Source organism: Podarcis gaigeae, assembly GCF_964106915.1.
Source record: "Podarcis gaigeae genome assembly, chromosome: 3".
NCBI lineage: Eukaryota > Metazoa > Chordata > Lepidosauria > Squamata > Lacertidae > Podarcis > Podarcis gaigeae.
Window position 1 is genome coordinate 3,528,179 of NC_139680.1, and position 26,369 is coordinate 3,554,547.

Sequence of the window (26,369 nt, forward strand, 5' to 3'; positions counted from 1 at the left end):
GTCACACAAATCATGCTGGAAGCCATCAATTGCTGTACTGCTTGTCAGGTGAAGTTAGTATCCTGGTCACCTTTCCACATGAAAAAGCAAAATGGGGATATGTGTGTTTCAATTTATCAAGCTCAAACTAAAACCATCTTAGATGTACGGTACATGGCTGTCAGGGTCTCCACTACCCCAGAATCAACAGCTTAGCCATTGCCAGCAGCCCTGGACACAGCAATGACAGTGAACATAGTAAAAACCATTTGCTTCCCCCATTCTAAAGACAGGTAACCATTGCATGTCATCCCTCTCACTTCTCTTTTTCATGTTTCATTGATCTTACTTACCTAAAGCTCTTGTGAGACCTGGACTTCCATTAACTTGCAGGCCAACTTTTCCTCCTCCTGGTTTGTTTCTCCCTTCTGCAGTCTCCCTGGGTCTCTAAGTGCCTGCCCGAGAAATACCCAACTCTCTCTCTGTAGTAGGAACTGTGTAAGCTCAGGGTCCAGGCAATGAAAATTGGGTCGCCTGCACAATTTGTAACCATTTAACTCTCTTGCATTTCTGTATTGGTGCTTCAAGCCACAAAGCCATTCCTGTTTGTTCTTTGTCATTTTGTAGAAATAAAATAAATAAAGCATAGCATATGGTGTGGGTTCTTGCTAATTCCCCTGAAGAAACAATATAATATTGGCATTTATTGATTCCTGCCAATTACCCCCAAATGAGCAAAGCAATATGGGTCATTTCTAATGTAATTGTGCCAGTAGCAATAATTTCTGTGCCATATAAAGATCCACAAAGTGATAGCTCTGTGAAAATGTCTGTAAGTAAGATTCAGGTTCATGTCTATATGTCTGTGAGTAGATTTGGTAACAGCCTCTGACTGATGACATAGTGGAGATTTCTGCTAATTCTCAGATTTCAGTATCAACCTCAAAATTACATAATTACTCACTGAACAGCTGGAGGAATTGAAATCATTGCTAGAGTTGTTGGAGCTTTTAAAAAAATGTATTTTAAAGTTTGCCTAGCAACAGAGGAAATTGAAAACACCCCATATTGGCCAATATGATTATGTCATCTCTGGCCTGGTCTTCCAGTTTCTCTTTATCAGTCTTCAGTTCAGTGTCCACTCTCTCTCTCGTCTTTATTGATAGCTCTGTTGTCTCCTGACAAGCCCCCAAATCTTGTCCAGCCTTTAAAAGTGAGGAATTTGAAACTTTCAGGAGGCTGGAAGAGGGTGGCTCTGTTGATTCAACTTCTATTGCTAAGTTACAGGGACACAGGTGGTGCTGTGGTCTAAACCACCAAGCCTCTTGGGTTTGCAGATCGGAAGGTCAGTAGTGTGAATCTGCACAATGGGGTGAGCTCCTGTTGTTTTGGTCCACTACTGCCAACCCAGCAGTTTGAAAGCATACCGTTGTGAGTAGATAAATAGGTACCTACCTGCGGTAGGAAGGTAAATGGCATTTTTGTGCACTCTGGTACTTGTCTCGATGTCCCATTAAACCAGAAGCAGTTCAGACATGCTGGCCACATGACCCGGCTCCCTCGGCCTGAAAGTGGAGATGAGTGTTGCACCCCATAGTCGAATTCAACTGGGGTCCTTTGCCTTTACCTTTTTTACAAAGCTGTCCTCTTACTGATCTTTCTTGAGCAATCTGTCACTTTTGAAATCTTCTGGTCACAAAAATCTTGCAAAGGACCTAGTAAACCCTTTGAGAAGGTTGCATTTCTTACCTAGGTCTCTAGAAATCCCAGGAATGCAAAGGAAACAGGTAGGAGACTGCCGAAGAGTAGAAGGTGAGGAATCCAGGGGTCTTGATAGCCTCCTTTGATAGAGGAATTCCCCTGCTTAGGGGCAGGACATGGACTGAGAGCCCTTCAAACAGAAGCCTCTCCTTTGTAAAGTAGAACACATGGCCACCCAAGGCGATCTTTTCTTTGCGGCATTTCAGTCAGAGCCTCAAAGAGGTACCAGGCAGGCATGGGGAGGTGCTTATATTTAGATAGTGCCTCCCTTTTTGGGGGAGGAAATTACCATGTGTTTTGGAACCTCTGCTCTTTAATTCCAAGCACACGGGCACAGACTGTAGTGACTCAAGCTGACTGATGATTTATCCCAGCAATCTGCATTAGAGAAAATCCCACACCTGAAGATCTTCCTTGAACTGAGTACTGGCCGATTGCCAGGACTCTGCTGAGTAAGCTCAAGACAATGGCCTTATACCTCGCAAAGGAAGGTACCAAAAGGAGGGCATTGTAGAATGAAAGGGTGGTGAAACAGATGCCTAGAGAAGGCAAACAATGCATGTATGCTCAGAATACATATTTCACATCATCTGAAAAGTGATGTAAGAAAACCTTTCAAACAATACATGACTGCATTTGCAAAATTAGTAACACACAAGGGTGACATTAAATGAAACCAGCGCTCCACAGAAGTGAGTGGTCTGCTAAGAAGGAGCCAGTGAGTCAGTGCCCTATTGCTCATCTCTGCTCATTTCATGTTAAAGTATCTCTCCTTTTGAGGGCAACAACAACGCCCATACAATAACTTGTTCCCTTTTTACAAATTAGGATCTGAGGTGGTAAAAAAATATGGTCTAGCCTATGCAGGAAGTCCAGGATGAGGGCCGCATTTGGATGCAGCCTCCTCCGTCATTTCTTACAGTGGCTGAGCATGAACCGGGGGGGGGGGGGAGGACTGTTTGGCATCTTCCCTCTCCTCCGCTACCAGAACTGTTTAGCCTTGGTTGCTGTTCTGAGGGCCCGGCTAGGTGTCTCAGCTGCAAGGCTGTCTGAAGACCACCTCTTAGGTAACACAAACATTGCAAGATGGTGTTGGAAGCACATGCCAGCAGGGAATCCCCAGAGAGAGACAGCAGAAGGCACCAGCCCATTGGGGGAAACCTCTGATGGGTGAAGGTGAGCAGAAGTGGCAGGGCTCTCTGCTGTGAGCTGTGTGTGTTTGGGGTGGGGAGCTTTGCATTTAATTTTCCTTGTGAAAATTAGATGTTTTCATTTTGGGAGGAATTCAATGTAGCACTTAAGCAGATTGCTCTGTCTGTGCATGCATTTCTGCTTGCCAGATGGAATGATCTGCTCTCTCTTCCTCCCATGCGCTGTTCTGGGGGATTCTCCCAATTCCCCCCGAGTCAATTTGGTGGGACAGGAAGGGCAAAGCCTCATTGTGCTAGAGGAAGTCTTTGCATGGGCTTCTGCTGGTGGGGCTTGTTAGCTGGATCCCAACCTAAGAGTTTAGCTGTCCCAAATGGGGCTCAAACCTGCAACCTTGGCATTATCAACATACTCTATCCAACTGAGCTATCCAGGAACTACCTTTTGATGGGACTGTATTGATCACGCCAGGCTTTCCTGGTGGAATACTTTTCAGTGACAAAAGCACAAAATAGAACCACTAAGGAAAGAATTCTGTAGAAGTTTCTTGTTGAAAGAGTTCTGTAGAAATAGTGCCTGTGAGGAATGCTCAGAACTGTAGAGGTTTTGGCTGGGAAAATCTGAGTTGCAAGAGTGTGGGAGGTGAGTTACAAGGTGGCAAACCTGGTGGCATAGTGCATAAGATAACCCAGTTTATTGGTGTAATGGGCATTGGTCCAATGGAACAACACTTGCAAATATCCACATGCTTTTAGTATGAGCGAGTGCAACGTATGTGATTCATTTGGTGATATCCATAACTCCCTGCCCTCATCATGACTAAACACTGAAAAGAGATTCTGATAACAGCAACAATTTCTGTTTGTATAGCATCTCATTATTTGCTAGGCCCTTTTGTGCTCTGCTACCTGGCAAACTCCCCTGGCAGGAAATTTCTTTTGGAAAGCCAATTCATTTGAGTTCTAAAGCATGAAATATGTTTGTGTTAAACATCCCTTTTCTAACATACCGGTAATTGATTTTCATTGATTTACAAAGAAAGTATGCTTAAGAACATAAATAGAACCCTGCTTGATCAGACCAAAGGACGATCTAGTTCACTATTCTGTTCCCACAGTGGCTAGCCAGATGCCGCTGCTTGTGGGACTTGAGGGTAACCTTGTGATCCTGAACAACTGGTATTCAGAAGCACAGAGGCTCCAATACTACAGGTAGCATACTAGTAGCAGGGAGTCCCACATGCTCCACAAACACAACTCTGGTCATGACAACTCAGGGCTTGCAACATTTTTCACCAGCTAGTTTCTGAACAAAAGGTAGCACCATCTAGTGACTGGCCTTGAACATGCTGAAATCTATCCCTGTTAATGTAACTACAGTAGTACCTCGGGTTACAGACGCTTCAGGTTACAGACTCTGCTAACCCAGAAATAGTTAGTACCTTGGGTTAAGAACTTTGCTTCAGGATGAGAACAGAAACCGTGTGGTAGCGGTGTGGCAGCAGCAGAAGCCCCGTTAGCTAAAGTGGTACCTCAGGTTAAGAACAGTTTCAGGTTAAGAACGGACCTGCAAAACAAATTAAGTTCTTAACCCGAGGTACCACTGTATGTACAATTTGTTGTGAATCAGACCTCAGTCATGGTGCAAAGATATAGCACTATAGTTTGTAATAATTCAGATGCAATCTAAAAGTATTCCGTGTGGATTGGTATGGAGGATTTAAAATGCGATGTAATTATGAAAGACAAGGGACTGCCACCCCTGGCCAACTCCTCCTCCCTTGACACAGCCTCCACCCCTTGCCCCTCTTCCCTTGCCAAAAGCACCTTCACTCACAGATCACCCCCAACCTCCACTTCACAGAGTGGCTTGCTAAACCTTTCTATGAAATGCTTCCCCCCACTCCTTGGTTCAAGGCCTCCCATCAGCGCTGCTTCCTCACTCTCTTGCCTGCTGTTGGTCACACAGGAGGTGGTGTAGTCAGCTGTTTAAAGGCAAAGGTACCCCTGACGTTAGGTCCAGTCGCGGACAACTTGGGGGTTGCACACTCATCTCGCTCTATAGGCTGAGGGAGCCGGCGTTTGTCCGCAGACAGCTTCTGAGTCATGTAGCCAGCATGACTAAGCCGCTTCTGGAGAACCAGAGCAGCACACAGAAATGCCATTTACCTTCCCGCTGGAGTGGTACCTACCGTATTTTTCGCTCTATAAGACGCACCAGACCCCAAGACGCACCTAGTTTTTGGAGGAGGAAAACAAGAAAAAAAAAATCTGAATCTCAGAAGCCAGAACAGCAAGAGGGATCACTGCACAGTGAAAGCAGCAATCCCTCTTGCTGTTCTGGCTTCTGGGATAGCTGTGCAGCCTGCATTCGCTCCATAAGACGCACACACATTTCCCATTACTTTTTAGGAGGGAAAAAGTGAGTCTTATAGAGCAAATAATAATTTATCTACTTGCACTTTGACGTGCTTTCAAACTGCTAGGTGGGCAGGAGCAGGGACCAAGCAATGGGAGCTCACCCCATCGCAGGGATTCGAACCGCTGACTTTCTGATCAGCAAGCCCTAGGCTCTGTGGTTTAGACCACACAGCGCCACCCGCATCCCTCAGTCAGCTGTTTACAGACATGCAAACTGGATTAAGAAGTGTTGGATACCTAAGTCCAATGGTTGTGATTTGCTTCCTGCAGCAGTATTGTTCAGTGAGCAACACAGAATGGCATGATGCAACACAACCCTGCTAAAATATCCCAAAGATGCATTCAGTGCTATCCATACAGAACTGTGAGCAGTCATTGAGTCACACCCCACTTGGTTAATTAGACTAGAGACAGATAAACCTGTACATGGCCTTGCTGAATCAGCAGCAGCGCAGCATTTGGGGAGAGATAAGGAAGCCGGGGAAGAAGTCCGATGTGAAGACACTTTTTGGAGAGGCAGATACTAGTATAAATGAAGTGTGCTGGATTTCAGCCTTAGGGATACTATAAAAGGGCAGTTTTGCCTCTGTGCTGATGTTAGATTTCTGCTGATGTTAAAAACTTTTTCACTTTTATTCCAAATCAGTGGAAGACTGCAAATTAGGAACAAAAGGATTAGGAGCAGGCCAAGAGTTGTATTCTACCTATCCAGTCTCCAGTCCAGCAACAGGAAAACTCTTCTGTCAAATCTAACAGCTGCTTCATACAATTCCTTCAATCATGCACACAGACCTGTGCATTAAAGGCATATTAAAGTCATGCCATAGTATTCTGCTGCATACGAGCAGAAGTACAAAACAGTTGTGCAATTTTGAGGCAGAAGGTGTACACATTTCACCTCCAAACCCATGTAAGGCAAAATGTTATGTGTTAAAACAACTGAAGGTTAGTTGGAGGAGAAGGAGAATTGGCTGGGCCAAGAAGAGCATGGAGTAAAGGGCGGGGGGGGGGGAGCACAATGTGATAGGACCCGATAGCAGAACCGTGTTAATAATAAGTTAAAAAGCAGGTTAATCAAAAGCTAGACCAAGATGCTGTTTTACCAATTTTGGTTTTCTTTCACTCACAGCCAGCACTTCATTTTCCAGCAAAGTTGCCAAGTAGAAGGCATTTCCATATCATATGGAATTCTTTCAATTTTATCTCAGGCAGAATCATACTTACAGAAAGTCTGAATGTTTAGGCAAATAACTGATTTTTTCCCTCTCTCTTTCAAAGCCGCTTGGTTGGAGAATTTCTGATTTATTATACTTTTAAACCAAATTTATGTCTTCTCTTAAGCACCCTAACTCCCACTAAAGGTTCTGAAATGTGGCTTAGTTGCTTTGCAGATACCTTTTTGCATACCAAATTCTTCCCCTCCTCCATTATTACAGGGTGGTGTTTTGTTTCATGTTGTAAACATCCTTCATGTCTCAAGCCACAGCAGGGCATTTATTGCCGTCATGATTGTAGCACAAAAAATGGTTGTGTGACGTGATACAGATACTCAAAGCATATTATATATTATGAGATTAATTCAGAATGATGCAACTCTCTTAAATGACCACACCACTTAGGGAAGGAATATCCTTTTATTCCTTTTGAATGCTGGAGATGCACTTTTGCCACAATACTGCAGTATAAAAGCACTTGTAAAGAAAATGTATGTGTTTCTTATTACTTTCTTACTCAGGAAGCAAAACTAAGATCGTTTTCCACCTGCATTTATTTTGTGAAAATGATGGACTACAAGTTATGTTTATGCAAGTACAACTGAAAGGTACCCAATTCATACTTTTTAAGGAGATGTGACATTTGAACATATTATTATTAAAATTTGTATACTGCCCTTTATCTGCAAATCTCAGGGTGGTTCACATAAAATTATAATTCATGAGAATCTCCTGTCCACCACTCTTTCAAAGAACTCTTGTGTTTCCATTTCAATGAACCTGTTTTTCCATGGAAACAGGGCTCAGGATTCCCAAGGATACCACCAGCCTCGCTCCTCTCCTATGAGTGAAGAAAATAAAAGTAACCGTGTTGAAAAATAACATAGCTCCCTTGGTCTCATGTAAGCAAGCTGTAATTTAATCACTTGGGACCAATCAGAGCTTGATAAAGAACAGTGTTATCCTTGACGTTATTTTTTCCCCTTCTGCCTCTTAAATCCTGAGATATTCAATAAATCTCTAGTTCCAGTGAATTCTGCACACAAAGAGACAGGATAACTTTTAATTGTGCTTCAAGCTTAGCTTCTTACTGAACTTTCCATGCCAGTGGCAACCCACATGATGATGTTCAGATGTTCTTAGCTTCTCCTCACCAGGAATGGCCAATAGGCAGGCAGGAGAAGAGCCATAGTCCAGCAACATCTGGAGGCATGGTTCTTAGGAAAATTCTACTATTCAAGTTGTCTAAGGACCAAAGACTATGTGATAATTATTGTTGCAGTTGTTATGCAAGTGGCCACTGCAGGGAAGGTCCTGGGAGTGGAAAAGGGAAAGTGTTTAGCTTCCACCCACTGCGATCTTAAAAACAAATTGTCTTTCTGAAGCAGCTATTTGCATTTCATGGGAAGCCTTCACAGCCACCATCTTTGCTTCCTTCAAAATGCAAACGGCAAAAAACAACAACACATTTTAAAATGCAACCATGTCTCAGAGGGGAAACCATCAATTGAATCCCTGCATTGCAGGGGGTTGGACTAGATGACCCTTAGGTCCCTTCCACCTCTACAGTTCTATGATTCTATGAATCCCCTCCCCTCCAAGTTGCTCAGGCTTGTAGTAAAGGGCAAACACAATCCATATTCCTTGTATAACATATGGCAAATGTTTATTGAATACATAAATCGTTCAGGCTGTGGCAGGAATCCACCCAGCACTCAGGGGAAAATGTGGCGTGATCTCTTAGAGCAATCAAATGAAACTTTAACACCTGGCATGATAAATGTCTGTAATTTTATCAGGACAAGTTACTAGCTGTTTTCTCAAAAATTTTCTGTACCATGGAAATAAATAAAAACAGTATTTTGAAAAGTTGCTCAGGCTTCCCTGTAAATACTATTTGCATTAAAATATGCAGTTAACCTCACACCTAGTATGACCCTAAAAGAATATGATCAGGACCAGGTTAGAACAGGCGCTATTCTTCACACCCTGTGCCTGTCTCATGTGTTCCTAGTTCACAGGCTCCCTTTTGCTTATGCTAAGAAAGAATAGACCTAAAGAATGATAAATCAGACATGCAGCCTGATGCACAGCAGAGGAGACTGATCTTCCTGCATTTCTTAAACTGCACACTTGCTTCACAGAAACAAGAGTGTGTAATTGTAGGAGCATTCAACATCCATTGTAGGAGCATTTCAAACAGGCACAGATCTTTCTGGTATTTGTTTAAATTTCTAAAGAATTTTAAACCTTGCATTGTAATGTGAGTTTCACTTTAGAATCTGAAGTACATTGCCTGCCTATATATACCCTAAAAAACAAAACACTCCACAGTTAAGTATGTGGAAAAGCTGGATGTGCATTCACATTTTGAAAAGGGCATTTGTGAACATGAAATTATTTCATGCATTTTTTTTTCGTAAGAGAAGGAACTACTTTAAAATATGGATTTGTTTATCATTTATGTACGTACCTAAGTAGTGCTTTGCTAGCTATTACCATTGTCTAATTGATCCCTGTGGAACCTTTTCAGACAAGAAGCATGTTTTTGAATATTGTCCAAGCAACCCAGGCAGGCCTTGCTCAAAACAAGACGAAAGAAGAAAGAAGCGTTTTATCCAGTCCTGCTGTGCCAGGTCAAGTTGAAGGCACTCAAATCTGAAAAGCTCACACCCTGTCTCCCACTCTCCACTCCAGTATTCATTTACACAGCCTCATTTAACATTATCTCCATATTAAACTGCTGTTCTAAAGTGGAGAATGCTTAACATATTCTGCTCATGAAACATGTTGGAGAGAAAAGACTACAGTGAAAGATTAACTTATTTTAGAAACCTAATTACATATATTAACCACAAACAGAACTGAAGTCACAACTATTGTTGTCAGAGAATTACAATGCTATTTGATCGCGTTATAGCACAATCATACAATAATATATAAAGATACAGCTGCTGCAGATGATGCTGTGGTTTGTTAATCCATGGCTTTCCATGATGTCCAAACTAAGTACTGCTTGCAAACCAGGATTGGGTTTAACAAACCACAGTACAGCAGTTATCAAAAGAAAATTCTCTGGGCCATACTTTCAGAATAAACTCGCACCACACCCAATTTTTTATTGGTAAGGAATACACTGAAAAACAAAAAAGAAACAACTCCTAGCTGTGCTTGATTCATAATACAGAACACAATTACCATATTTTTTGCTCTATAAGACACACCAGACCACAAGACGCACCTAGTTTTTGGAGGAGGAAAACAAGAAAAGAAATATTCTGAATCTCAGAAGCCAGAACAGCAAGAGGGATCGCTACGCAGTGAAAGCAGCAATCCCTTTTGCTGTTCTGGCTTCTGGGATAGCTGCGCAGCCTGCATTCGCTCCATAAGATGCACACATTTCCCCTTACTTTTTAGGAGGGAAAAAGTGAGTATTATGGAGCAAAAAATATGGTACTTTATAATAGGATCATGGAACATCCAGAAAGTATAAAATAATGCAACTACATAAGAACATGAATCATTCCCAAAATATAATTATAAACAAGCCTCTTACATTTGAACCTTAATATGTGTACAAACTCATTGAGAGGTGTGAACTTGCTTTTGCTGGATAATCTCATTTATATTTGAGACAAAATATTTTCTGAGCCATCATATTTGTCAGTTGAAAATCCCTGTTCACAACAATATGTCCTAAATATCACTTGGTGCTCTTGTTATTTTGAAAAGATATCTATCCATATTCTGCATATATATATATATATATATATATATATATATATATATGCAGGTTTTGGTGTCCTCGGGTGTCTTCCCGTGTAAAAGTTGGGGTGTCTAGGCGACGTTTCGACGAGGTCTCACTCGTCATCTTCAGGCTGGTGCTTTCGGCTTCTTGTTACTGGAACAGAGCGGGATCTCAATGTTTGAGTTCCTATAAATACTGTAGAGGGGGTGTGGTGTCTAGCCTCCAATGTTCTGGGCAGAGAGGAAGTTCCCAGGCTAGTGTGCCTTTTCTTCTTTTGTTCCTTAATTACTTGAGAGATACCTTGAGTGATTTCTTGAGTGATATCACTCAAGAAATCACTCAAGGTATCTCTCAAGTAATTAAGGAACAAAAGAAGAAAAGGCACACTAGCCTGGGAACTTCCTCTCTGCCCAGAACATTGGAGGCTAGACACCACACCCCCTCTACAGTATTTATAGGAACTCAAACATTGAGATCCCGCTCTGTTCCAGTAACAAGAAGCCGAAAGCACCAGCCTGAAGATGACGAGTGAGACCTCGTCGAAACGTCGCCTAGACACCCCAACTTTTACACGGGAAGACACCCGAGGACACCAAAACCTGCATTCCTGTACCCGTGAAAATCTACGAAAGCAAACATATATATATATATATATATATATATATATAATCATATTATCTGAAATGTTTAAATGTTTCTTTGATTGTCCTTGAATCTTGCCAGATCTTGCCAGTGTGGCACGTCAGTCACACCCTTTGAGAACCAGTCTTCTCAAAGCCAAGAAAGGGGATAAATGAATGCCCAAGGCTCAGTCTGCCCAATAAACTATTTTGATTCATGGTTTATAGAGGTTTCATATGTCTTTATTAAGACTACTGTTATCTGATACATATATTATAGGATTTATATTTTTATTATGTTAACAGCAAAGGTTTACTCTCAATGGTGCAACCAGGTGTATACTCAGTCAAAACAAATTAAGGTGACGCTGTTTCAGATACTCATCATTTTTCTGCTGTCCTTTTCTTAACTTCTCAGTGTCATTTTCAGTTCAGCTTATCTATTCAAAGCAGTTTAAAATAGTTGGTTAAATTTTAAGAACTTTAGAGCTGTGGGTTAAATTGATTTTTGTAACATTTGTGTTGCCTTATCCAAGTATTGTACGGGGATTATAGTGTGTCTGGAAGTGGTGTACTCTTCCAGTTGGGGTTCCTTTTTCCAAGATTATGCCAAACATTCTAAGACACCACAAGACTCTTGCTTTTGCTGCAATAGACTACTATAGCTAGAGCTCTAGTTTACCACTTTAACAGGTACAAGTTGGCAGCATATGCTTTCAGATTCTCAAGAGTGTTTGTGCTGCATTCATCATCGATTTCTACTGTAAACCCCATGATGAAGGGAAAGGGAGTATGTGACATTGAAGTAGGAAGACTTCTGAATAAACATGAATTTGGGCTGCACGTGTAATTTTGAAATGGGACTGTTGTGTATTTCTCATTAACTTGCTTTTTAAGATGTACAGCACAGCTTGGACTGTTCCTAAGTTTACAGCACCTGTTCCCTATTAGAAGTTACTGCCTTAGGCAACAGTCTAAATTGTCTGAATTTCATTACATTCATTAAGTTATTGGCAACTTACTGTTGTGTTACGGGCTTTACCATGTATTTATTTTATTTTATTATCACATTTATATTGTATCTTTCCTCTCTAAGAAGCTCAGAGCAGCATACATGGAGTTTACTCAATGGCCAGGTGTTGTTTTCAGTTTTATTTCTGGATAGTGTCTAGTGATTTCAGCACTGAAATCAATGAGACTGAAGTCAAAGGTAACTTGACCCACCTATTTCAGTGGAGCCAAAGTGCTGCTACCAACATAAGGTGGAATATGTTCCTGCTTTTGCATACACAGAACGTACCAGATAGAACCAATCAGCTGTAAAGTAAAGTATTAAAATACTGCAAACAAGTTTCTAATCAAATCTTACAGCAACACACTTTTCAAATTCAAAGACATTTTATTTTATTTACAAAAATAGAATTAAAAAAACTCATTTTTATCTCTTGATAAAACGTAGAGATTGCAGACAATATGAACTTTGTGGTGCAGTAAGCGTGGAGTAAAGCAACAAAACAGAATACAGAAAAATGGGGGGAAACGAGGTGAGCGACAAGGATTAAGGTGAACAAGCTTACTGTGTGTTTTCTCAGAAGTGTGTTGCAATGTATTCTTTGGGGCTTATCCATAGGCAAATGTTCACAGGATATGGGCCTTAAAGTCCAGTCCTCTACATGTCTACTCAGGAATAAGCCCCTTTGAGTTCAATGGTGTTTGTTCCATGTAAGGGGGAACAGAACAGTGGCCTTAGAGTAGGGGAATATACTGAGTGCTGCTACTGCAATGGGGCTTCCCCCTTCCTCTCCTCCACGCCCACCCCAAATTGGCTGTGGGGTATAAGAACAACCTCCAGAAATGCATGCGGGGGAAGAAGGAGGTTTCCTCTTGCAAGCTGAAAAGCTTGTGCTAATGACTGCCATGATGAATTCCCCCCTCAGCAATTTTCTTTCTTAACATAAGCATACAACTATATCAGGATAGAATATTTTTAAGAATGAACAGATTTCCCTTCAAATCTAAACATCAAAAAGATAGGCTCCAGTCTCCTCAGAGGGGCTTTATATCTCAAAACAATGTAGAAGAAGAATGCCACTGCTCTAAGTTTTGGATTATTGTCAAAACGAGCATTATATATGCCCCTGTAAGCCCCTTTAGTACCAAGGCTGCTGCCTGAAGATCTCTTTCTCAGTCTCTCTGCCACTGATATGTTACCTCATAATACCACTAAGCCTCCCCTACACCATGGAAATGGAAATGAACTTGGACAACTTTGCTGCAGCCACAGAAACAGAGGGGCTTTTCCAGTGCAAAATGTCACTCCTTGTTGACTGGTTATAATTTGCTCCTAGCAAGCAGTGCAATGGTAGAAATTGCACTAGTGTGATGGACAAGAACATGGCCCCATTTTATGGGGCAACAAGCCACAGACTCAGGCCATAAGAGCTCTCAAGTAAATTAAAGTTGACATACTGATGGTGATCATTATAGTGTGAATTATTTAGACTTGTCTATACAAATTGGGATGTACACACATATACTTTTTGAAATTCAAAAACAATTAACTTTATTTAACTTTTTATATTTCAACATTTAAAATAGTTTACTCTATTTAAATATGACTGACAACACTATACAAATATTTCTTAAATATATTTAAGAAAATGTTTTGGTCTTCCATCTGAACAATAAATACAGGCACTTCTACGTATATAAAGAAAGCAGTCGTTGTTTTGAATAATTGTCTGATATAACACAGATGAAGATATGGCAGATAGAGTGTTTTAGGACCTGTGCCTTTGAGATACCCTTAATAATTATAGGGGTCATTTGAGTGATTTGGAATCTCAGAAATTGCACATTTTCATAAGGTTCTAACCCTAGACCATAAGGAAGGCCCAGTTTTTGTAAGCCAATTAACAATTCACATATTAGTTAATTTTATCAATGAAGTTGCCTGATTTTTTTTAACAACATAAAAAACAACAGAGCAAATGTTAAGCCTACTGTGGACATAAAGAGACTGTGTAGGTCTGATACCAGTTTAATAAAAAGTGTAAAATGCTTGACCATTAGCTAAGTCTGATGCAAAGCAACACTTAACCTCCCAAAATACACTTTAAACTATACAGCTTCTCAGCCATAGATATGTATCATCTGATAATTTAAACACAGTTACATACAGATTACACAGATCTCCATCACATTTAACTGAATACTGTTCAGTGGGAGGATATAACGAGACAGTGGAAAAGGAAAGCCATAAAAACCAACTGTTTGGTGACATGAGTTGCATTTTACTAGGAGTAGGTCCATTTAAATCCATGAACTTAAATTACTTGTAACTTAATTCCAACAGGAATACTCAGATTATGAGAGCTGAACACTCCACCCAAGTTTATTTATTTTGAAGTTACTTTCCTGAATTTGAGTTCCAAAACAGTCTCTGAGATATCTTATCTCAGGAAAACAAATCAGTGTATAGCTTCTATCACCACAATTAAATAATTATTATAATTAGAAAACAGGAAAGGTCTTCTAATATTTGAGCTAAATGGTCATTAAATTAATAGTTTAATCACAACTTCTGAAGGGTATGCTTTTTCAGGTTTTTATTCTGTGAAAGTATTGAACGCGTGACAGTGGAAAGATAAAGGATTGCATCTACATGCCATATCCTCATGATGTGCATTGTTACTGATGTAATTGTTCTTTTAGAAGTTCTGGACAAACCATTTATAGCGAGTTTTGCTTTGCAAAACGAACTATTCAAAGTACTAACCATTTAGCCAAGAAATTAAACCCAAATTTGGAGAGAACTTTTGGACATATATGTACTCAACAACTTAAATCTGGATCTTGCAAGTTCGTCCAAATCTTAATAATTTCTTGGGGTTGCCTGCTGTGGACCAGCATTAGATTTGTGTAGGAACAAATATTATCCCTGTGTTTCTCTTCAATGCCAAAAGTCTTGAAGCCTTTATGTTTTTCGGGAGCAAGCCCAAGTTTCTGAAGGCACATTCCAGTATAGACATCATCAATGGGATAGAGTAGGACTTGGTCAGATGCATTGGCTAATCTTAATGCAAGATCACCAGAATAGAGAAACCCACCACCTCCTGCATATGGAGGGTAAGAGCCTTCATAAATACTTTCTGGGATATAGTACTTCAGTGTCTTGTCACGATGAGGTCCAGCATCTTTGATCACATCACCTATGAACAAGTCTTTGGCTTTATCCTTGGTTAAACTCTTCAAGTAATCCAGGATCTGATGCGTGTTGACAAAAACATCATCATCTCCCTTAAAAATAAACTGGGCATCTGGGCAGGTATTGCTCACCCATTTCAGAAACAGTACCTCTTTCAGGGTCAAATTGAAGAAAGTATCTTTGTAGTCCCATAAAAGAATATCTTGGTGGGTTTCACTCTCAAATTTCAACATATCTGAGAGATCAGGAAAGTTATCCTCGGGAGAGTTCTGGCCTAACAGGAAGACCCTCACAACAGTTGCATCTCCCGATTTAATTTCTTTCCCCCAAGACTGTCGGATTGCTTGTCTTCTGTCAAAATGGGGAATAAGTGATTTGATAGCCAGAAGCAGAAAAGGTTTATGTTTGCACTTGTGTGGTTGGTCCACTAATAATGAATAGTTTCTACATCTCAAGTAATGCAAGAAGTCTTTAAATCTATCTGGCAAGTCTTTAAAGCCATTAATTTGTAGAGCTACAAATGGGTCAGGATCACACGCATTTGAAAAGCTGCCATTAGAAGATAAGCTTTCTTCCACTGTCATATTTGTAAGCAATGCAAAAATCGGATTGGATAAGCGTTCCAGCTTCTGCTGCTGTTTATTCCAATATGCCTTGTGAGGAACAAATTTTCTCCAGAATTTGGCCTGTGGTATTATAACGTGCCTTTTTGAATTCTTTGCTTGGCCACTGCTCTTTGACACCTCCACAATCACGTATATAAAGAAGTTGACCATCATCAGAATTCCCAGCAACTTTAATCTTCTGCGTCCAACACTCATGTCTCATATCTAGAAAAAAGAAAGAACCATTAACATCTGAAAAACATGTAATGGTGTATATAGCAAGATATTGTTCCAGATGAATGCAATTATTGTGTGACTAGGTATTTGGATGAATGCGAAGCTCAGTAAATCAAAATCTCATCCTGAACTGGGAATACAGTAATGCACAAGCTGCTTACAGCAACCAGTATGAATGAAAGGTATAAAATTGAACAAACAACAAGATTTTATTTCACAGAACCATAGAGCTGGAAGGGACCCAAGGGTCATCTAATCCAACCCCTTGCAATTTATTTAAATAGTTATAAACCACATTTTCATATAAAATATCACAGGGCAATATACAGACTAAAAACACAGTATTAAAATAAAAATGTGAAATGTATCACTGTGAACTGATTGGCAAAGAATCTCAGATCTGAAAGGCCTGTCTGAATAAAAGTTTTTAGAAGGTGTCTAAAAATGTGCAAGGAATGCTCCTGCCAAACTACTATAATAAAATAAATACTGGGGGAGGAATTGTTTTTGTTTGCCATTATGTTATGCATGTTTGTGTTTTTATATTGTAAACTGCCCTGTGATTCACAGATGTATGGTGGTATAGAAATTTAATAAATAGATAATAAAATATAAGCTAGGAGTTCCACAGGGCAGGGGCACACACACTAAAGGTTTGGCCCTGATAAAGGCAGCTAAACCTCAAGGGTACCTCTCTCTCTCTCGGACAGATGCTCTTATATCCAACTAGGAGAACAAGCTACCTAACAAAATAGTTCTTAATATACTGGATTAGTCATTTGTATTACTGATAAGGCATACCATATTATCCACCAAAGTGGAACTGAATATGGAGTATAAAATAAACTCAGAGAAAGTTATTTCCATAGTACTACTTGTAGTTTTCATTATAAGTTTTGACTTACAAAGCACTGCCCATATGCTGCGCTGCAGTGTGTGGAATAAATATATTATTACAAGTACAGTATTACGTATGCCTCTAGGCAATGTACAGTTTAAAACAGATTAACAGTATAGAACATCATGATCAAACTACAGCTAGCAACACAATCCCACCACAAGCGCTCTCTCTCTCTCTCTCTCTCGCTCTCTCGCTCTCTCTCTCAATCTCTCTCTCTCTCACACACACACACACACACACACACACACACAAAATCGCTCTTAGATTATATAATTCCAATAAGCAATATTAAAACACTGGCTGAAAAAGATGCTGTTTTTTTATGTTGAAAACAATTAAAAGACTTCTGAGAAAAGAAAGGTTTCTCTCTGGCACCAAGGAGACTTGAAGGGGTGGGGCAGGAGAAGAAGCTCCCTTGGGGAGAATGATCCACAGGCAGTGAATGGGCATGGCCGAAAAGGCCGTCATTCATTGACACTGTCCAAATCTCAACAGAAGAGCACTCAGCAGATCTCTGAGGATGATACAACGCTTCTTTTGACGTTCTTCAATATGATCAGATAAAAGATCTTGCTATGACCTTTCTAACTCTGTCACTGTTGCAACATGAACATGTAATTTAAGAACAACTTAAGTAAAATGTTGCTTAATAACTAGGATGTTAATGAAGGTCCTCTGAACCCCATCTTACCAATGTTTGATCTTACTCTAAAGGAGGCAATTGTGAAAACAGCTCACACCAAGAGTGTAAGTGGTTAGAAAACTAGCCTGAGTTTACCTTCATATAGCTCTAGCTCATTGTTTTTTCCCCCTCCCATTTCCAATTGGAGTGTTTGAACAAGGAGAGGCTTTTGTCCACTCTCATTTTCACGTTTGGAGGATCCAAAAATATTGCTTTTGATCATCCTAGGGGAAAAAAGTAGCACAATTTCCCCAACCTATTGCCCCCTCAGATGTTTTGAGCTACAACGCCCATCAGCACCAACAAACATATTGCGCTAACTGGAAGTTATGGGTCAGGAAAGGCTGAAGGAATCTGTAAAGTAAAACTTGATGTATACAGTTGATTTAAGCATGTGAATTATGTGACAGAGACCTTTCATATATTGGCATCTTAAAATTTATATGAAGGATTGTGTGTTTAACATTCCCCTCCCCCTCCCCACCCTGAAAAATATTTCAAAATTCCCTTTCATATAAAAGCTTGCATTAAATTCTAATGCAGCAGACTGGGAATTAATGCTTTTTAATTTGCTCCTAAATTTTATCATTCAACTGCAGAGACCCAAGGGTTGGTCGTCTTCTGTAGCTGCAGCAGTGCCCTTGTAAGATTCTACAACTAGAGCCAGTGTGGCATTATGGGCAGTGCCAGGCTTGAACCAGAAAGACTCGGGTTCAAATCCCCCCTCAGCCATGAAGCTCACCTTGGCCTGCCACTCATTCTCAGCATAACCAACTATCAAGGCTGGTGCAAGGATAAAAATGAATGCTGGGGGTGGGGGAGACAGGACGGGACACATCCATCTATACCAGACTACTTTGGCGGAGGAAGGTTTGCTGTTTGCTAAATAATACCCAAACCCTTCCCACATGCGAGTAGCAGGTCAGACTGAAAACAAGGGGTGCCTTTAGACATCTGTGGCACTTTACAGCGTAGAACACATAAATAACAGCAGCAAAATTACTTGTTTGGAAGTTGTAATACCAGTTCCACTGTACAGTACTGGTTAAGCAGCAATCTTTTCCCTACAGGCCTAAGGGAATGTGCAAGAGTAGCAATTAGAATTTCTTTTTAAAAAATACTCATGGCAAAGGGTGATATTCAATGGCAGTCAGGGCATTACTCAGTTGGATATCACACAAATAATTCCTGAATGCCCCTTGGAATTATGCCACTTGCATTACTTTCATTTATAAATATTTACAACATGCCTTTCTGCTAAACAGAACATTTAAAGAAGTGGCCACAAACTCAATGATGTATGTATAAAAAGCTCATGTAGGTAGGATAGATAAACCCAAATAGCTGAGAGCAAAACAAGCACAGAAACAAATGCAGCAAACAGAAAGTAAACTATTCCCAAAGCCCTCAAAACACTCTTTGGCTGCAATATTATGCTCACTTATCTGGGACTAAGTTCCGTTGAACTCAGTGGAGCTTACTTCTGAGTAGAAATGTATAGGGTTGTGCTATTAGTGTGGAGACAGAAGCCAGGTGTGAAGAGGCCAGATGTATCACTGAGGTGAGGGAGATCCAGAACCTGTGTGCAATGGCTGATAAGGCCCTGCCCTAGTAAAACACCCACACACCCACCAAAATGCAGGAGAACACAGCCTTTCCTCATAATTAAAGAGTCAAAACAGTCTGTGGAATTAACTACCAGCTAATTATTTTATGCCTGATTTTTAATTAAAGCATTCCAAAGATAAAGGCAAGCTCCTTAGTTATTTAAAAGAGAGCAAAATTATTTTTAGGATGATAAAAAGCAACTACGCTTTTATCTTGGGGCAATAACTTTGCCCAGTTTTTAATACTAAACTGTGAATGAGGAACAGTAGCAGGAACGTAAGCTTACCTTAAACGTAGCTTGATATCAAGATGGATCCTAAGAAACTAGAGGCTTTCCCACCTCCTCCTTTCCACCGAAGTTCCCTGTTCCCCCTTGAAAAGCCAATCCAGTGGGCTTGTAAACCCTAAGGAACAGCATGGGGAGCTACTACTGGAAGGAGCTGGCAAAAGCTGAGAAACCCACCCCCTGCCAGCAGCTGTCTGGATCCAACCTGCACCCTGGTACACAACTGCACTGTGTGTGTTGTTCTGTAGCCACCTTCATCTGGTATGCCTAGAGGGGTCTTGACAGGCAGACGGTGATCTATATTGCTGTCATTCCTTCTCCTGCATGCTTCCTATACACACAAAAAATCAGAGAAGGAGCAGGCAAGTAAAAGAAGTTAGGGTCCCCACCATTTAAGTCCTCACTACTGCTAACCATGGGAGAAATTTAAGAAGCAAGACAAGATCAATCAAGAGCAGTTAGATAGGAAATTATAAATGCTTCTTCTGCAAAATGCCTTCATACCAATTTTTTTCCTCCTCCAATTCCAACCATTTGCTGGGGATTCCTCAACACCTGGGATAAGCTTTGGGGGTTGTATAGGGAGTGGGAAATTCATGCTGCACTGTAAAAAACCTAAAGCCTTAATGTAGCAATGCTGGTGGCAATTCTTATTCACCACAGATTATCAGGCAAGTGGCTGTTTACAAGCGCAGTGTTAAAATATCCATTTAAATTTTCCCATAAAGGCGTAACCTTAAATTTTCATTTTATGTTCACATTGTATTTTTATAATCTATATGGGGGGGGGGGGAGTACATAGTGTGAGGAGAGTAATTGTTGTTGATAGTATAAAAATGCTGTAATAAATAGTAAAAATAAATAAGTGAACTCCAGGACAGAACCACTTCTAAAAACAAAATAATTATGACCAAAGTAATTGCCACGACTGAGCTATTTAAATGTAAATTAATCCATTCACGTCTCCATAGGAGACATGTGCAAAAAAATAAATAAGGTAGGCATCAATCTTATGGCTGCTTTTGTTGCACACTAAGGAGAAGGAATCTTGGCCATCTAAGCAAATTTTACTCACTTGTTGAGATAAAGCAGACTGCAGGCTTCGGCTACACTTAAGGGTTGTGTTTGCATGCAAAGTTAAGCCATGATTTTAGCCCAGTTGTGGTTCTCCTGATCCCCCCAAGCCAATTCTGGGGGTGCTGGGGAGGAGGAGAGGAGAAGCCCTTGAGCAGGGCTTCCATTGATGGGACTCGTTAGCTGAATCCTGTCCTATGTGACTTAGTTGCATCTGGAGTATTGTGCCCAGTTGGGGGCACCACATTAAAAGAATGACACTTATTAACTACAGTGCTTCCAAAGAAGGAAGATCAGCATGGTGAGGGGTCTGGTAACTAAGTGATATGAGTTATGTACGTTTAGTCTCAAGAAGATTAAAGGAGTACATGACTGTGGTCTTCAAATATCTGAAGGGTTCTCATGTACAAGTGTTCCCTGTTGCTCCAGAGGGTGGGATTAGAACAGATGGGTGGGAAATGCAGAGAAGCAGATTTCTGCTAACATTAGCAGAAACCAGAGTGGGGGCGAGACATTGCACACCTAAGACTGGGCCCAGCCTTCTAATACTGCTGTGCTGCCTTGCATATTCCTTTCTTTGCTCACCAAACCTGAGAATGCTCCTGGCTTCTCTGGAGAAAGGGAGAGCAAGGCATTGCGGAAGAGTCGTCCAGAGAGTGCCAGTGTGGCCCTCACTTTGCAGCACTTCAATCACAGCTTAAATATACAATTATAAACTTCTTCAAAACACTAAAGTTTTAAGAAAACGTTGACATGTATTCTGAAGCAAAAACTGTGCAAGCACCCTCTGGGTGACTGCTTCCACAAGGCCTCACCCTAGGGAAGTCTTTGTCAAGTGAAGCCAGGCATTCTAGTGCCACTGCAGCTGGTGGGAGCAGGTGAGTGAGTAGGGGAAGTGGCAGCAGTAGATGGGCAGACCAGCCACCATATTTTTCGCTCTATAAGACGCACCCGAGCATAAGATGCACCTAGTTTTAGAGGAGGAGAACTCTCCAGCAAAGCTTCGCTGAAGGGGCCCGAGCGCAGTGGGAGTGAAAGCAATGCGAAGCCTCCTGAGCACAGCGAGAGGCTCCCGCTGTGCTCAGGCGGCTTCAGCAAAAGCTGCGCAGCCTGCATTCGCTCCATAAGATGCACACACATTTCCCCTTACTTTTTAGGAGGGGAAAAGTGCGTCTCATAGAGCGAAAAATATCGTAATTATGTTAGCGGACAGCCAGCTGGTTTGTTAATAGCAATGGTGGTGGTGGCTGGCTGGCCCTGTGGCTAGAAAATGGTGGGTCATATGATCTGTTAGTCTTCCCCATCCACTTCATTCAGTGTGGACCTGGAAGAAATTTTCTCACAGCATTATTAATGATTGAATTAGTTTTTTTTATGTGCTGCATTTTAATCCATGGCTTAAGTATTACGTGCGAACACAACCTCACTGCTTCAGATGGCACACAGTTGGCCTTTTGACTATGAATCAACAGCCAATCAGATAAGCAGTTAATAATATTGTATATAGCAAAAGGAAACTTACCAAGTACTTCCAGATGGTTGAAGGCAATATGGAAGATACTCAAATTAAGCAAATAAAAAACTTCATTCTAGCTCATTGACTATCAAACTATTATATAAAATACAGACAGGATGGCATTAATGAGCTATGATATCAGGCTAGCAAACCTGAATTTATTACAATTTCAGATTGAAAGGAGAGGATTTGGTATTTACTCTTCCTAACAGAAAAACTGTACAGGGGAGAAGCTGCTACATAAAACTGCACTGGCACTTTCTCCTGTATGCCATGACATCAGAGTGCATTGTTAGCACATATTAGGAGCTGGATACACTGAAGTGATATTTAAAAGTCCTCTCCAGACTTCAGAAAGAAGGGACACCGTCTGCAACACAGCATGAGTTTCATGTACCAGCACCAACACAATTGGGTAGGAAGTGTAAGATTTTAGATATCCAACACACTCGTGAAAACTGATTTCAAGTAACAGCAAGCTATATAGGTAGGCCAATATTATGTATTCAGGTAGGTCAATATTAGTAGCTGCTGCCCATATTTGGAGCTACAGCGATTGTGTAATTCAGAGGCTTTTGCAAATGTCATCTGATAAACTGCCATGAAAAAGAACAAATCTTCTAAACAATTTTACACAATAATTTACATATGTGTAGTTTATTTTGTTTTTTGAGCTAAATTTTGTAAATACAAAGTGTGTCATGAAGCCCACAGCATTAAATGGCACTTCTGCATAATGATGTGAGACTGTGCACTTATGTGGAAGCAAGTCATGCTGAACTTGGTGGAGCTTACATCTTGAGTAAACATGCAAAGGATCAGGCTGCCCATCTCTAGAAACTAAACAGTACAATCCTAAACATGACTAATAAAAATACATCGTATTGAACTCGATAGGGCAGGTAAATGGGGTTGAGGTTGCAGTCTTAGTTAATCCACGAAATCGTTTTAAATTACAATGCACAGTGCATTGTTTCTGGGATTCAAGCACAAAAATGTATGGGATTCCTAAGATCCTCAACTTTCAACACATGATCTGCTTTCTCTACCTAACTTCAGTCTAGGTGGGAAGGAGAAACTAGGTAAGATGATGATGATGATGATGATGATGATAATGAATTATTAAATTTCTATACTGCCCTTCATCCAAGGATCACAGAGAGGTTTACAATCTAAAAAAGGCAAAAATACATAACATAGCAACAAACAAAAACAGTACCCCCTCTAACAGTTTAAAAGACCATAGATTGGCTAATTAGCCAAAGGCCTGAAAGAAGAAGAAGTATGTTTTTGCCTGGCACCTAAAGGTATGTAAGATATGTAATGAAGGTGTTTGGGGAGAGCATTCCACAAGCAGGGAGCCACCGCAGAAAAGGTGTTCAATGTGTGGGTGCCTTTTGTTGAATATGTACCATTCAGGTTATTACAACTGTACAGGCAGTGCCCATTTTGCGCACGTCTGATTGACACACAACCACCAACACTTGGGTCCTTTTAGACCCAGAAGAGGGCAGAACAAGGGATGGAACAGAGAAGCTTATGCAAGCTCCACTAATGTGGGGGGGGGGGGGCAGGAATGGAACCCCCGTGCAAAATGGTTGCTACCTATAATATGTGTTTTACTTATTTTAAAATTATAATTGATTTACTTGTTTTTGTAATTGTATATTGTTGCAACCTGTCCTGGGACTTTATGGCAAAGGGCAAGGACTCTTACAAATAAATAAGTAAATACAGCAGCTTTCATATTATTGAAAAAAAGTTTCGCTTCTATTATAAAAGTATAATTATGGCTAGCCTCTGTTAACCTGGCACTTGAACAGTAAAGTTATCATCAATTTAATTATATGCAAAGTTCTGTATAAGTAAAAGGATTGGGGAGGGGGGCGACAAGCAAATAACGATTTGGGGTTAGCTTCAAATCACAGATAGCATATTTTAGATTAATGTACACTTTATAAAGTCAAGAGGTTGGCAGCCTTCTTCAGCAACTTCCATAACCTCTGACCATTGGTAATGAGGACGGGGGCTGATGAGAGCTGTGTCTCATTTGAAAGGCCACAAATTGGGGAAGGCCAACTTAATGCTTCAGTATTATTATTGTTGTGTCAGACAGCAATAAATTCAAGTTAGCAGCTCAATCCTGAAACTGCTTCACTTGTTTTATGCAGTTTTAATCCTGGGAAGGATTACGGTGTAAGAAAGAGATACAGTACTTCTAACTTTTCTTCTTTCATTGGCCACTGGCTGGATTGTTGTTGTTTTTTTAAAATAACTCTTTATTGGGTTTTATATGAAGGACCACAATTATAAATAAATAAACCAAATAAATAGACCAAAGCCATCTTGTATCATCATTCATGGATAACAAAAATAGCATATTTCAGATATTTGGTTTGTGGTTAGTGGTCAATATATAGGTTCCTGGTTTATAAACTAATTGAAACAAGATAAAAGTAACAGTTAATATTCAATATCACATAGCCAACTGTCCCATCAAATATCCTTGTGGTTGTGTTAAAACTGAATATGGATAATAATCATTTTCTTTTTAGGTTACAAATAAAGCAAAATTGGGTACTGATATATAATAGAACGTGAGAATGGAAGTGAAAATCTTGTTTAAAAAAACCAAATTGAGCCAAAGGCTGGGGGGTGGGGGTGGGATTGTTCATACATACTAGCTGTAATAATAAAATTTCAGGTCTTATATATATGTTTATAAATGTACCAACCAAGCACATACATAGATCAGCACAGGAAGACCGACCTGAAACCATTTTGACTCCCAAGCTGACCAAATGTTTCTCTGCAAGGAGGAAGGAAGTGAAAAACCTTCCTTGTTACAGGAATTGGGTAATCACCATTTCAAAGGAATGGGAAAGCTACCAGGAAAGGCAATCAGATAAGGCATTATCAGATAACCTGACTGACAGGAAAAGCAACAACATTCAAATTTCTGTTGTAGACCACCTTTTCTGTGATGTAGGTATGATGTTTGTGGGGGTGGTGGTCTTGGGTTACACCTTCTGTGATGTATGTATGATGTATGGAGGGGTGGTCTTGAGCTCCAGGGCAGGGAATTAAAAATGTCTATTTTCTGTTATTTTCTCCTACCAAGAGGGAACCCACGTAAGGACTCTATACGGGCTCTTTGATACCCCATAAGGGGAAAAGGGCAGATTTTCTTTACAACATAGCATATGTAATAAAATCAAACCACTGGGGTGAAGCCACCCTTCTTGATCTGTCCACATGTCAACCACAGCATATTTGTTAGTCTCTCAAAAAGCGCTACTTTCTAGACTGTCTTATATCGGTTATCTACTGTTACACCAAAAAGATCTTTCTAGTGTCGACTATGTTACATTGCGCAGACTGCAATAAATGGCTTGTTAATTCTTTGTTGTGTAAACTCAGATCATTGCCTTAGCCCCTCCACATAAAAAGAAGAAACAGGGTTAAACTACACAAAGTCAATCATGCAAGTATTAATTTTTTCAGCCGGAATCCTTCCCATCCCAGCCACAATGTCTAAGGGATAATATTAAAAGCTTGTTCTGTAATGCTGATGAAAAAAGCTGTTGAAGCAATGGTATTTGAATAGCTAGATCAAACTGGTTAGAGCATGGGAATTTCCAGATGCCCAAGTAGGTTAATTTTGTTCCTGTGATACGACTATAGAAACTTTGATTACTTAATCACATTTTCTCCCTTCCAGGAACACAGGTTCTGCTCACAAGGCACAAAATTCAGTTTGCACTTATGTACGTTAATGTCTAGTTTTCAAGTATCCAATTCTACAAGCCTATGCATACTTTCTAAGGAGTAAGTCCTATTTACTCAAAAAGACTTATTTCTGAGAAAGAATTCTTAGGATTGCTCTGCCTGTCATTCACCTTGATTTTGAACAGGTTTACTTGGGATCTGGATCCCACGAGGTACTTTTTGATAAGAATATTTAAGATTGCAGTCAGTAAAGGTAGAAACGGTAAAGCATTTCAGCTTCTGATTAATTTAGTTCTCATAAGCCCATGCCTGTGTCAAGTTCTTAGTCAATTTCTTTTCCAACAGGGATTGCGGTAAACCTGCATTACAGTTCCTTGAAATGTGTTCTATATACGGTACTTTGAACTATGAACTCCTGATATGCTGTAAGTAGCACCACAAAATTCATGTAACGGGAATCAAGGGACTGAAATAGAACTCAGAAATATTGTTTTAAAAGAAATAACAAGGATGATATGACAGAATTTACAACTAGCTTTTGATAGTTGAGATAATGAATTATATGGTAAAAAGAGAACTTTTATTTCAGTAACAACAGTCAAAATTAAAGAGAGCAGAATTTGAATTAATCTC

The 26,369-nt window shown here is 40.2% G+C and overlaps 1 protein-coding gene and 1 long non-coding RNA gene across 6 annotated transcripts in view; one reads left to right on the top strand and one right to left on the bottom strand.

Moving 5' to 3' along the window:
- Positions 1-12,270: 12,270 nt before the first annotated feature.
- The window catches only part of B3GNT2 (UDP-GlcNAc:betaGal beta-1,3-N-acetylglucosaminyltransferase 2), a 50,681-nt gene continuing 36,582 nt past the window's right edge, over positions 12,271-26,369 (bottom strand). For 3 of the 5 annotated variants that reach the window (XM_083730666.1, XM_083730665.1, XM_083730663.1), the window contains one exon: positions 12,271-15,928. In XM_083730666.1, the coding sequence (XP_083586792.1) occupies positions 14,726-15,919 (1,194 nt within the window). In that variant the 5' untranslated portion in view covers positions 15,920-15,928 and the 3' untranslated portion in view covers positions 12,271-14,725. Of the gene's footprint in view, positions 15,929-19,417; positions 19,749-22,013; positions 22,172-26,369 lie in introns of those variants that run through there. The other 2 variants (XM_083730664.1, XM_083730667.1) reach the window with 2 other exon arrangements.
- LOC310840739 overlaps positions 22,341-26,369 on the top strand; it is a 31,565-nt gene continuing 27,536 nt past the window's right edge. The window contains exons 1-3 of the long non-coding RNA XR_014562074.1: positions 22,341-22,521; positions 23,072-23,089; positions 26,082-26,161. This is a non-coding gene — a long non-coding RNA (uncharacterized lncRNA). The remainder of the gene's footprint in view (positions 22,522-23,071; positions 23,090-26,081; positions 26,162-26,369) is intronic.